Source organism: Canis aureus, chromosome 18 (assembly GCF_053574225.1).
Source record: "Canis aureus isolate CA01 chromosome 18, VMU_Caureus_v.1.0, whole genome shotgun sequence".
Classification (NCBI taxonomy): domain Eukaryota; kingdom Metazoa; phylum Chordata; class Mammalia; order Carnivora; family Canidae; genus Canis; species Canis aureus.
In genome coordinates this window covers 54,255,279-54,268,276 of record NC_135628.1, presented here as the reverse complement: position 1 = coordinate 54,268,276, position 12,998 = coordinate 54,255,279, and the positions used below count along the sequence as shown (strand labels likewise).

General features: G+C 39.8%; 1 protein-coding gene across 2 annotated transcripts in view; it reads right to left on the bottom strand.

The window, feature by feature from the left end:
* Positions 1 to 4,709, bottom strand: part of KLHDC10 (kelch domain containing 10) — a 62,189-nt gene extending 57,480 nt beyond the window's left edge. The window contains exon 1 of one of the 2 annotated variants that reach the window (XM_077857322.1): positions 4,417 to 4,709. In XM_077857322.1, coding sequence (XP_077713448.1) covers positions 4,417 to 4,588 — 172 coding nt within the window. In that variant the 5' untranslated portion in view covers positions 4,589 to 4,709. The remainder of the gene's footprint in view (positions 1 to 4,416) is intronic. The other variant, XM_077857323.1, reaches the window with a different exon arrangement.
* Between the last annotated feature and the right edge of the window lie 8,289 nt (positions 4,710 to 12,998).

The following is a 12,998-nucleotide window of genomic DNA, read 5'->3' as shown; positions in this document are numbered from 1 at the left end:
AATTTATATTTTGAATAGATAAGTACATTTAATTTAAAATTATAAAAGTACCAGGAAAAAAATAAGAATTTTCATTTCATTCAGAAGTAACAGTTAAATAGGGGAAGACTTTCTTAGGATGCAAAAAAGCTAAAATCCACAAAAAGATTGATAATTACAACTACCAAAAATTTTTAAAATTTCTGCTGAAAAAATACAACATAAAGTCAAAAGCGAACTGACAAACTGAAAAGTATCTGTAACATATCAAAGACAACTAATTTCCTTAAAACACAGAGTTCCTATAGAAAATATTAAACATCCCAATAGAATAATGAACAAAAAAATATAACCAGAGGAATAAAAAATATAAGCAAATGTTATAAATAAATTGAAAATACAAAGGAAAATATTCCTATTAAATTGGCAATTTAAAAAAGTTTGATAACCCACTCTATTACCAAGGGTATGGGAGGCCAGCACTCCAACACCAACAGTGAAACATAAACTGGTACAACCTCTATGGAAGGCAATTTGACAATATCTGTCAAAACTTAAATAGTACGTAGTCTTTGACCCAGCAATCGCATTTCCAGGAATTTATTCTAAAGACAGACTAACTCATATGCAAAAACATACAGAGGGATACTCATTGAATCATCATTTATATTAGCAAGTCTGTAAACATTTTAAATGCCCATCCAAACAAAGAAATGCTACCATTTTTCTCTACACACACACACACACACACACACACACACAATTGATCACTGGTTGCTTCTAGGGAAGGAAGCCAATTAGCTGAAGTCAAAGGTAGAAGGAAAAGTTACCTTTTATCATATGCTCTTCTGTACTATTTGGATTTCATATCATGAACATATATCACAATTCATATTTTTAAATTAAGATTTCAATGCTATTTTTGCCCGGCTTTACCAGTTGTTACATTTTTCCTTCTGTCAGTTTTTCAGTTTTCATTAGCAGCAATGTTTAACTGTTATCTCAAGTAATACATGGTATTTAATCAAACTCACACAGTGAAATTACAATAGTAACCTGGATTCTATTATCCCCATGATCTCCTTGTCCCTGAGTTCTACCTCTGCATACTTATTCTACAAAAATGTTCCCTGTTCTTTACTGGGTGTATACAGAGATTATGAGTTAGACATCCAGGACCAACAAGCTATAAATTTCTTGGCCTATGGGACAAACACATAATCACTATTGCATTCAGGAGACAGCAAAAAGATAAGAAGCTGCTCAAAGTTTCATAAAATATCATTTGTGCTCTCACCATGAATGCAGAGTCTAATCTACCTTTATGTGTAAGAATTTTATTTTATCCATTTGTCCAGAGTCAATGGGGCTATAGCAGATTGAACCACACTAATCAACCAAATTCACAAGGAATAATTGCTTACATATTAATGGCAACGTACTCATTTATAATTTAGAATATATATGCATATGTACACATGTACATACACATATATACTTTGTGTGTGTGTATCAAGAATAGCAAATCCTTCATTTGAAGGAATCACATATAAACGATAAGTATGCCCAAGAAGAACTTCATGGCACTATGAGTGTGTATAGGGAGAAGAGATAAATCAGAGAAGGTCAAAGGAGGCTTCCCTGAAAACACAGCGTGATTGAGCTAAGTCCCAATGGAAGAGAAACTACAAAAAAAAAAAAAAAAAAAAAAAGGAAAAGAATGAGGAGTAAGAGAGTTCTTGTATGATGGGATAGTATGTGCAACGACCCTGTGGCAGAAGAGAACATGTTATGTCTAAGGAAGCAGAAAATGATCAAAGAGGAAGACCACGTGATGTAGAATTAACTTGAGAATTAGACAGACAATGCAATACTTTTTAGGCTGTGTTTAAGATTTTTTGCCTTACCCTAAAAGCAATGAAGAGCTAGTAAAGGGTTGTAAGCAGAGACCAGAATAGATTTGTGCTTACAAAAGAGGAGTGTGCTGTATGCCCTGAAGGGCAAAAGTAGAAACAGGAAGACTGCTTAGAAAGCTACTGCAGGGAAAAAAAGAAAGCAAGCTACTGCAGAAAACCTAACTGAGGGATGATGACAGCATGAACTGGAGTTATAGTAGAAATAAAATAAACAGAACTAGGTGATTAACTACACTTGAAATGCAAGGGAAAAGAAAATTTAAGGAAGTTGGCCAAGTTTCAGGTTTGCATAACTGTACAGATAAAGATGCTATTACTAAAGGATATAGAGAACACTCCAGGAAGACCAGGTTGTTTTGTTTCACCAGGGACTAGATGGAGGGTGCACAAAAAAGTAAGAAAGTGTTCTGGATGCTAAGTATCTGAAGTGTTGGTAGAGAAGGATGAAAAAGGAAAATGGAATTAGAGTTCAATGGAAAAAGTTAGCTACAAAAACTTAAAAAAAAAAAAAAAAGTTTCTTTAACCTCCAGGGTCAGCCATAAAATGGGCCTAGACCTTTCTCTATCTCTCACCATAACCTAAAATCTTTTTAAACACTTCAATACACAACCTTTCAATGGATGGGGAGGGGGACTTAAAATGCAATGCTGGAGAAAATAATGAATTGCCGTAAAAGAATTTCAAACACATTGAGATAGCATATGTTCCCGATTCTAATAGTGAAGTAATGACAGAGGCCACCTACTTGGAAAGGAAGAATGAAGTGCCAATCAAGGGGGAAAGAAAGTGGAAAGAAGAGGCTGATCACTCCATTGCATGAATTTTCACAGCTCAAACAGATTTATCTTTACCTCTGGACAAATGGCTGTTCTTGGCCTTGTGTGCTAAGGAAATGCAGAAATAGCTCCACACCTAAGCCCCACATCAGAAATCATGGCTTCCACTGCCATCAGGTGGTGGCAGTGAGGAAGTGCACCAACCAGGTTCTTGGAGCCTGGGAATGGCTATTATCCAGCCCATGGTATAATTAATTTGAGATCAAAGACCTAAAAATTAGTAATAGTAGAGGGCAAACTGGTAATAGTCTTTGGTAAGAGATTTATCTTAAAATCTGTCAATACACCAGAATATAAGTTTTCGCTATTAATTTGGGGTTAAGAAAAAGGATTTCTCCTTTTTTTTTTCTTTTTTTAAAGATCACATATTTAGAATACCCAGTCTAATACTATTACCTCAAATCCAACTCCTGGTATATTATATATTTGCCTCATTAAAACTGCTTCAATGTCAATTTTAATGTCACGTATAAATGCTTAATGTGCATTTCTAACACACATCAATAACCTCATCGCAAAACAAGTGACTGTGTCATTCAATGTGCAAAATTCCCTTTGTTATCTTCAAATTAATCAAATAAATTTTGATTACTTAGAAGTACAGGCATGGCAGTAAAAGGAATTCAAAAACCATCATGTTCTCAAAACTCATTGGTTAAACAAATACATCACCGATAAAATCAACATTATTCACAAACAATATGGTGAATGATTAACACATCATTCCTGATTGTTCTCTTTAAGGTAAAAATAAGCTTGCCCAATATATTATTTGACATTCTGTGCAATATTTACTTCTCTACCTTCCCCTACTATACTTCACTTACAAATGTATCTTTTAAAAATTGTCTGCACACACACACATCGATTTGTCTTTGTTTTTTTAAGGCATCTGAACTCAAGGACAGGAAACTGTAGGCCAAAACGTAAAATAATCACATTGGGTGCTTTTTTCCAATCTTCAGTTGTTTTTACATAGTGGAGACAGCATAATTTTGTCACTAAGTATATTCTTGATCTTCATTTTCTTCCCTTAAAATCCAGATCACGCTATCCATTCTGTCTTTGGACATTCCAAAATATTAGTAATTTAACTAGTTTTTCCTAATTCTCTTGGTTCTGTTTCCCACCCACATCCCAACGCCCCCCTCCCGTCCCCCACCCCCCACCCCGCGCCTTTCCTCCTCCTTTCTTGTCTCAGAATGCCTAACTCTTACACACTCGGGGTGGTTTTTACAAAATCACTCTTTGGAATGCTTTTCCCTCTTGTCTCCCCGATCTAGCACCCCTTTAAAAAGAATTTCCCACAGCTAGGAGTCAATGTCTTTCTTTTAAAAGATCAAACTGCGGAAGAGGACGAGACTGGGAACAGAATAGGCGAAACATTTGGGAATGTCAATGCAACAGCGGCCTCTCCTTTGAAAAAAAAACAAACAAACACAACTCTCAGCCCAGAGCTTCCAACAAAGCAAAAAATACTTCTTTTCTCTGTGTTTCTGCTCCCTCCCTGGCCTCAAAGACACCCTTCCTCTCCGGGAAGCCCCAGTCCCTCTGCTACGCGTGGAGCCTGCCTTTCCTCCTCCCAGGGGAAGAAAAAAAAAAAAAAGGCTAGGGAGAAAAGGAAAGGTGGCAGCCGCCCTCCCATCGCGCCCGCAACCTGTCAGGACCCGGCCCCACGACTCACCTGGCAGGTGCGGCCGCCCGGAGAGCTGCACGAAGCGGTTGAGCTGGCCAGTCCCCCGACCCCCGCTGCCCCCGCTGCCCCCGCCCGCCCCGCTACCTCCGCCGCCGCCGCCACTGCCCGCGGCGCCTCCTCCCCGCCGCCGGTTCCTGTCCCAGCCCTGGGCGGCCGACATGACCCGTAACGATTGCCGCAGCCGGGTCCCGGCAGCCCCTGGCCCGGCGGCACTAGCGGAGCCTCCTTCCTGGGCTCCTCGAGAGACCCGGGAGACAGGGGCCGGGGGAGCGCCCTGTCCTCACCAGTGACCAATGACTGGCTTACTTGGTGACAGGCAGCCAATGGCCAGTCGCCTTGTTGGTAGGTGGGGGGAGGCGGGGAGAGACGTGGTAACCATAGCTATGGCTAAAAAAAAGTGGGGGGAGAGACAGACAGAAGCAGCCACTCGACACACGCATCGACCGCGCTGAACCAGCCCGTGTCGCGGCGACGCCTGCGGGATCAGGCGGGCCAATCGAAGGCCGAGCGAGGGAGGCCCCTCCTGCAGAGCGAGTCCGCGTGATCGCCGGTCCTGCGGGCGCGGGTCGGGTTCGGGAGCCCTTTCCAGAAACACCGGAATCCGAACGAGGATAAGCACATGCTACACATATGTGGGGCAAATACAGTGTTTCGCCGGCTTGGCCGACTGAGAGCCCTTTCCCTGACAGTTGACACACACAAAGGGCTCGGATGGAGGAGGAAAAAAACCCAAAGACGGGGGGTGGTCAAAGCTTAAATGTAAGAGGTATTCCTGGGTTTCGTTTATCTTGTCTTCGAAATGGCTGGCTGAGCTCCTCCCTAATGAAATACAAGCCACTTCCTAAGCAAACAATTTTCGGCTTGGTTAATAAACATGGGAAAAAAAAAAAAAAAGTTCAAGCTCATCAGTGATCACAGAAATACAAGTGGAGACCCCAGTGAGAAACCATTTCTGGCTTATTACGTTGGTAAAGATTTTTAAAATAACACATAGCAGTGAGAAGAGTGCCAAGAAAAAGGTACTTTCATAGATGACCGATGGCTATGAAAATGTTTTTGTTCAATAAACTTTTTTTTTCCTCATAGAAAATTTGACTCACCTTAAAGACAAACAGGTACGGAAGATCAAAATCGAGGAAAAATGCAGATGTATAGATCAGAAATTCCTGTTGTTCCAAAATTAAACCGAAAACTTGGCTTCGAACATACTGGGCGCTGTGCTAAGCACAAAAATAAATCTAGTTCACTGACGTTTATGAATGATAAGGGAGAAGCGTATATATTCTTCAAGGAAAACAAAACTTTACAAGGTTCTTGGGTATTGTGGCTTATTTTTTTTTTTTAATGTAAACCTTTTTAGAAGAGAATCTTGGGCAGCCCGGGTGGCGCAGCGGTTTAGCGCCGCCTGCAGCCAGGGCATGATCCTGGAGACCAAGGGATTGAGTCCCACATCGGGCTCCTGCATGGAGCCTGCTTCTCCCTCTGCCTGTGTCTCTGCCTCTCTCTTCACTCTCTCTGAATGAATAAATAAGTAAATCTTAAAAAAAAAAAAAAAACCTTACGTGGTACAAGAAAAAGAAAAAAAAAGGAGAGAAAATCTGCTATAGCTGAGGATACACATGCTTTTGGTCAAATTTCATGTCACCACTGGGCCAGCCTCCTTATTTTCCTTTCAGTCCCTCCCAGCAGGTGTTTTACCCAGTAAGCGCTTTATAGTACACTACTTAAGAAAATGTTTGAGGCCTGAAAAAAAAAAGTTGATGGCTCTAAAATACGAAAGTCAAAATCAGTAAGTGTTAATTTTTCTAAAGAAATTGTACCATTGAGTAAACCAAACAGAAGAAGGAAATTTTCTTTTTATAGTATTCCAAGTGTAAATAATGATACAATATTACCATTTTGCAACCCTTAGTAAATTTAGCAGTGAACCCATTGAACATCACCCACTGCTAGCATCACAAAATGAAAGATGACATATCAAGGTGCTTGGGTGGCTTGGTCAGTGCCTTTGGCTTGGGTTGTGATCCTCTGGTTCTGGGATCAGCTCTGCCTGGGGCTCACTTCTCAGCAGGGAGTCTGCTTCTCCTGTCTCTCCCCCTGGCTTGTGCTCTCCTGCTCCCTCTCTCAAATGAATAAATAAAAAATATTTTTTAAAAAAGATGACATACATGTGCTTCTAGAACACATACTAACAATGAAGTAGTCTTGTTGAAAAAAAAAAAATGAACCTGGGATGCCTGGGTGGCTCAGTGGTTGAGTGTCTGCCTTCAGCTTAGGGCATGATCCCAGAGTCCTGAGATCGAGTCCCGCTTCCGGCTCCCTGCTTCTCTTCCCTCTGCCTATGTCTCTGCCTCTATGTCTCTTATGAATAAACAAATGAAATCTAAAAAAAAAAAAAAAAAAGAAAAAGAAAAAATTGAACCCGAATCTCATCAGATATCTATATCTAACTACCAATTTATAGGAAATACAGAGGAGAGGAATATAAAAAATATTATGAGAGATGCAAACAGCAAAATCCAGAGAAGTTGCAGCCCAAACTTTTTACTGTGGAATATAAGTATACTTTGATGGATATTTACATGATTTGCAGAGGAGTCTTCAAAATAAGTATGGAGGCACCTGGGTGGCTCAGTCAGTTGGGCATCTGCCTTCAGCTCAGGTCATAATCCCAGGATCCTGGGATCGAGCTCCATGTCAGTCTCCCTGCTTAGCGGGAAACTTGCTTCTCCCTCTTCCTTTGCCTGTGCTCTGCCTGCTTGTGTTCTCTTTCTCTCACTCTCTCTGTTAAATAACGGAATCTTTAAAAAAAAAAAAAATGTGTGCAGGAGTACCTAAGTGATTCAGTTGGTTGAGCCTCCGGCTCTTGATTTCAGCTCAGGTCATGATCTCAGGGTCATGAGATCCAGCCCTGAATTTGGCTCCATGCTCAGTGGGGAGTCTGCTTGAGATTCTATCTCTCCATGTCCTTCTGCTCCTCCCACCCCCCCACTCCCACTCTCTCTTAAATACATAAACAAATCTTTAAAAATAAGTAAATAAGTGTGTGCAGGCACATCTGACTGGCTTAGTTGTAGAGCATGCAACTCTTGACCTTGGGGCTGTGAGTTGGGAGCCCCATATTAGATGTAGAGATCACTTAAAAAAAAAAAAAATGTTAACAGGGCAGCCTGGGTGGCTCAGTGGTCTAATGCCGCCTTCCGCCCAGGATGTGATCCTGGAGACCCAGGATTGGGTCCCACATCAGGCTCCCTGCCTGGAGCCTGCTTCTCCCTCTGCCTGTGTCTCTGCCTCTCTCTCTCTCTCTCTCTCTCTCTCTCTGTCTGTCTTCTATGAATAAATAAATAAAATCTTAAAAAAATTTTTTTAAAGTTAACAAAAATAAGTGCAAGCAGACAATATGTACCTGCTAACGTAACATAATATGAAGTACATGATAACACCTATGAAGTCATCATATCAAAAACATGCACTAGAATCTTATCAAGATTTAAACTCTAACATTCAGTTTACAGGAATTTTCAGGGCACAAAGGAAGATTTAAATGACACATGAAACAATCAAACAAATCCAAGGGGGACAATCTTCGCCATATCTAGTCTGGTTTCGTCAATAAGTCAATGTTATGAAAAACAAAATAAAATAACACAAAACAATGGGCAGGTTGTGACCCCTAAGTAAATAATAGTGGTAGGCAATAATAATCAATGGCTGCTAGCATAACAAAAAAGAAACAAGTGGGCAGTATGTGTGTGCTGACAAGTACAACTATTGGTGAAGTATTCTTGCCAAAAAATGAATCCAAATAAAGTCAAACCTTAGCTCAATCAGTTTATAGGAAATAAAGGGGACAGAGACTATGTTAAATTATATCTTGGAGATGTAATCTGCAAAATATAGAATGTGGATAATTCTATAGAACAAATAGCCTGTTTTCTTCAACTTGATATTTCAAGAAGAAGGAAAAGGAACCCACAGATTAATAGAGTTTATCAACAAAACTCTACATTTATCAACCAAATGCAGTGTGTGGGCCTTGTTTGCATTTTGGTTAGAATAAGCCAGCTATTTTTTTAATGGGAGAATTTAATTGGATATTGGATTATATTTGGGAACCATTATTAAAATTTTAAGGTATTATGGATATATACATGTCTTTTTAAAAAGCTATCTTTTAGAGAAAAGACAATGAAATATTTATAGGTAAAATGCTATGATGTCTAGAGTTTGCTTCAAAATAATCCAGGAAGTGGGGCATGGGAGACAGAATGAGAATACAGATGGAACAAAGATGGCCTGGAGTTAATGTTTCATGTAGCTGGGTGATGGGTAGTTGGAGTTCACAGCACTATTCTCTCTCCTTTTCTTTTTTTTTTTTTTTTTTTTTAATTTTTTTTTTTAAATTTTTATTTATTTATGATAGTCACAGAGAGAGAGAGAGAGGCAGAGACACAGGCAGAGGGAGAAGCAGGCTCCATGCGCTGGGAGCCTGACATGGGATTCGATCCCGGGTCTCCAGGATCGCGCCCTGGGCCAAAGGCAGGCGCTAAACCGCTGCGCCACCCAGGGATCCCTCTCTCTCCTTTTCTTAATTTTTCCCTCATACCAAGGTTTTTCAAAATAGTCCTCAAAAGAACAGTGCTAAATTAAATGCAATTTATAGCCAAATGTATGGGATCCTCCTGAACAAATCAACATTAAAAGATAATTTGCGAAAAAAAAAATAAAAAAGATAATTTGCGGACAATTGGGAAATTTCCCCAATTGGAATTTGGAAAGGTTATAGGGGATATTGGGAAATAACATTATAGTTGTTAGATATGATAATGATATCAAGGTTACAGTTTCTTAATCTCTTTTTTAAATTATTCATAATTAAATATTTAAGGGCGGATTATCATAACACCTCGAGATGGCAGGACAATCTCTACTCTCTTTGAAGCTTACTGATAAAAATAGCCTGACAAGCAGTTAGAGCCTGCAGTTCACACTAACTTAGAAAACCAGTCAGTTAGAATTAGCAAGAAGTCTGCATTGACAGTATTTTCCAGGAAATTGTTTTATAAATGTTGAACACAAACAATGATTCAAACATATTTCCAGGATTTTCCATCAGAGCTTCTATAATTACAACATTTGATAGTTAGAGAGCAGAGGATTGGAGAGGGTTAAAAAGTACACATCACAGTAGGAAATCTAGTTGTATTTATCATATTGACATCTTACGCTCAGCACTGTGTAACCCAGTGCCTCTGACCCCTGATTGCACACTGGACTCACATGAGGCTGTTTTGGAAAAACAGTGATGTTCAATTTCCATACAGACCATTTAGATCAGAATCTCTAGAGCATAGGCACTGGCTATATTTTTTTTTAAGATTTATTTATTCATGAGAGACACAGAGAGGCAGAGATGTAGGCAAAAGGAGAACTAGGATCCCTACAGGAAGCCTGATGCAGGCAGGATTCAATGCCAGGACCCCAGGATCACAACCTGAGCCAAAGGCAGACACTCCAACTACGGAGCCACCCAGGTGCCCCACTGGCCATAATTTTAAAGTTCCCTGAGTTATTCTAATTTATAGCCATGGTTGAGAACACAGGTGTAGTCCTCTGTACTACATGCAAAAAAACTGTACCCCAGTTTTACTACATGCAAATGATAGTAATATCTTCCTTTTTAACACCATGTGAGTTAGTATGAGAGACCAATAAAATAGTATTAGTGGAAGTACATAGAAGGGCCCCTGGCTGGCTCAATCGGAGCATGTGACTCTTGACCTTGGTTGGGGTGGTGAGTTCGAGCCCTATGTTGGGTGTGGAGCCTACTTAAAGAGAAAAAGAAAGTACATGGAAAAGTATAATGTTTTATGCAAATATAAAGTCATATTCTCACATTAGCAATCAATAGATGTATCAACGTATGGCAATCCTTTAAAAAATGTTTACTTCTTGGACTGTTCGTTAGTTTGTTGCAGATTAAATATCACCCAGAATCATATAAATTCCTTGGTTGATAGTCAAAGGTGACTAATTGCTTGTCGTTAGCCCAGATCAAATCAGCATTCATATTGGGAAGCCCAAACTAATGAGTCTTTGGTGTACTTGATTATAAAAATTACAAGCATCTATATACATAAAAGCATTATACACATAAGCTTTATATGTATAGATGTCATAGAAACATAAAGTATAAATTGTACTTAAGGTTAAGTTTGGCTGCCCCAAGAAAAGAAGGAAGAAGGCTCACATTTACTGATCACCTTTTGTGAACTAGGCACTTTTATGCATATCATCTTTTTTAATAGGCAGATTAACCTATACAGTATTTTTTAAATATTAAGTCTTGAAATCAGTCCAATGGGACCTGACCAGTATTTCCTGAAAGAAGAATAAAAATATAAGAGTGCAAGAGAAAAAGGAGTAGGGGGACAAAGGGATCCAGGAAGGTCTTGAAACACTTTGTCTCCAGATATTTAAATTGAAAGCGCCTGAAGCCTTATACAAACCTTAAGCTCCCCTCTCACAATGTTTAGGCAGCCATTTGATCAACATAAGGGTAGATGACCAATGTGTTTACCAGCATTTTAGGTTCTCAGAGGCCCAGTAACTTCAGTCCTAAGAAATTGATATGGAAATTCTGAAGGCAACTCTTGCCCCTATCCCACCCCCATTTAAACACAGACACACACACACACACACACACACATACACACACAGACCACTAATTTCAAAGCTTCCATGTTTCTTTGTGTAGCTCTAAATATAAGAGCCTAAATTTGCCTCTGATATTTGGGAAAAAAGACCTTGGGCTTTATAAAGGTAAAACCAAGATTTCATTCTGGAATAGAAAAGTAGTTAAACAATTCTGCTTGGGACAAACACGGGGAAGGCAAACCTCATTAAGGAGTTTAGACTGAAGCCATTGAAGTCCTTAAGAAAAGAGATGACATGATCAGATAAATGTTTTCAAAGACCACTACAGTGAATTGAGTTGAGGACTTCTTTTTTTTTTTTTTCTTTCTAAGATTTAATATATTTGAGAGAGAATGAGAGTTGGGGAGAGGCAGAGGGAGAAGCAGACTCCCCGTAGGACTCCAGGATCAGCCACTTAACCGGTTGAGCCATCCAGACACCCTGGATTGAGGATTTTTTTTTTATTTAAGATTTTATTTATTTATTAATGAGAGACACAGAGAGAGAGAAGCAGAGACACAGGCAGAGGGGGAAGCAGGCTCCATGCAGGGAGCCTGATGTGGGATTCAATCCCAGATCCTGGGATCAGCCCTGAGCCAAAGGCAGACGCCCAACCACTGAACCACGCCCAATCCCAGGCATCCCAGGATTGAGGATTTCAATGGGAGCCTCCTCATTGCCATGAGTGAACCTGCCCTATAGGCAGCAGCCTCAGGGAAAAGACTTCTGCTCCCAGGGATCTTCTACCTGTTACACTGAAGATCTATCATGTCACATCATGCATGTTTGAGAGCAGTATCACAAAAGATTGGAATTCTTGTTTAGGCCATGGTTTAAATGCAATATTGTTCTAGTGCTAAGCCATGTAGTCTTAGAATCATCAATTATAAAAACAGGGTGGGGGCACCTGGGTGGCTCAGTGGTTGAGTGTCTGCCTTTGGCTCAGGGCGTGATCCCAGGGTCCCGGGATGGAGTCCTGCATTGGGCTCCCCACAGGGAGCCTGCTTCTCTCTCTGCCTATGTCTCTCATGAATAAATAAATAAAATCTTAAAAAAAAAAAAAAAGAAACAAAAAATGCTCTTGGGGTACCTGGCTAGCTCAGTCAACTCTTGATCTTAGGGCCATGAGTTCAAGCCCCATGTTGGGCATAGCACTTACATTAAAAAGTACAGATAAACAAACAAACAAATAAACCTTTAAAAAAAGAAGGTAATACTCATGTAGTGGTGTTTTATAACTGAAAGGCTGAAACAGAATTGAACTCTATTGTTATTGAGTAAGTTTAGTTTTACACTTGACATCTGGAAAATGACTTGATGAGATGCAGTAATATATTACATTAGTTGTTGAAGGTTCATGAGAAGAGGACAGGGCTGCCACGGCACATGAACATGCACCTCTGTCAAATGACAGCTGCATGACGTTACAGCAGGCAATGCAAAAGCAAGTTTCACAGTGGTCCTAATGTTCCAAGTCCAATAAAAAATGGAAGTTTCTAAAAAAAAAAAAAAAGGAAGTTTCTAAAGAAAACTGAATAATGGTCAATCATTCTTATTTTGATTTATATTTTGGGGGGAGGGACAAAAGAGGAGGGAGAGAGAGACTCTTGAGCGGGTTCCACATGGGCTGAGATCATGACCTGAGCTGAAAACAAGAGCTGGACGCTTAACCAACTGAGCCACCCAGGTGCTACCACCTCTTTTTTTTTTATGGTCATTCATTTTTCAAGTTTTGTGAATGAGTCATTTGAGTGTTTACTTATTAACTTCAACAATCTAATAGAAAGCTCTGGGCTAAATCTAGACATTTTTTTCCAAAATCTGCGATATTGAACTTGAAGTCCAGATATTATTTCCTGTTACCAATTGCAGCA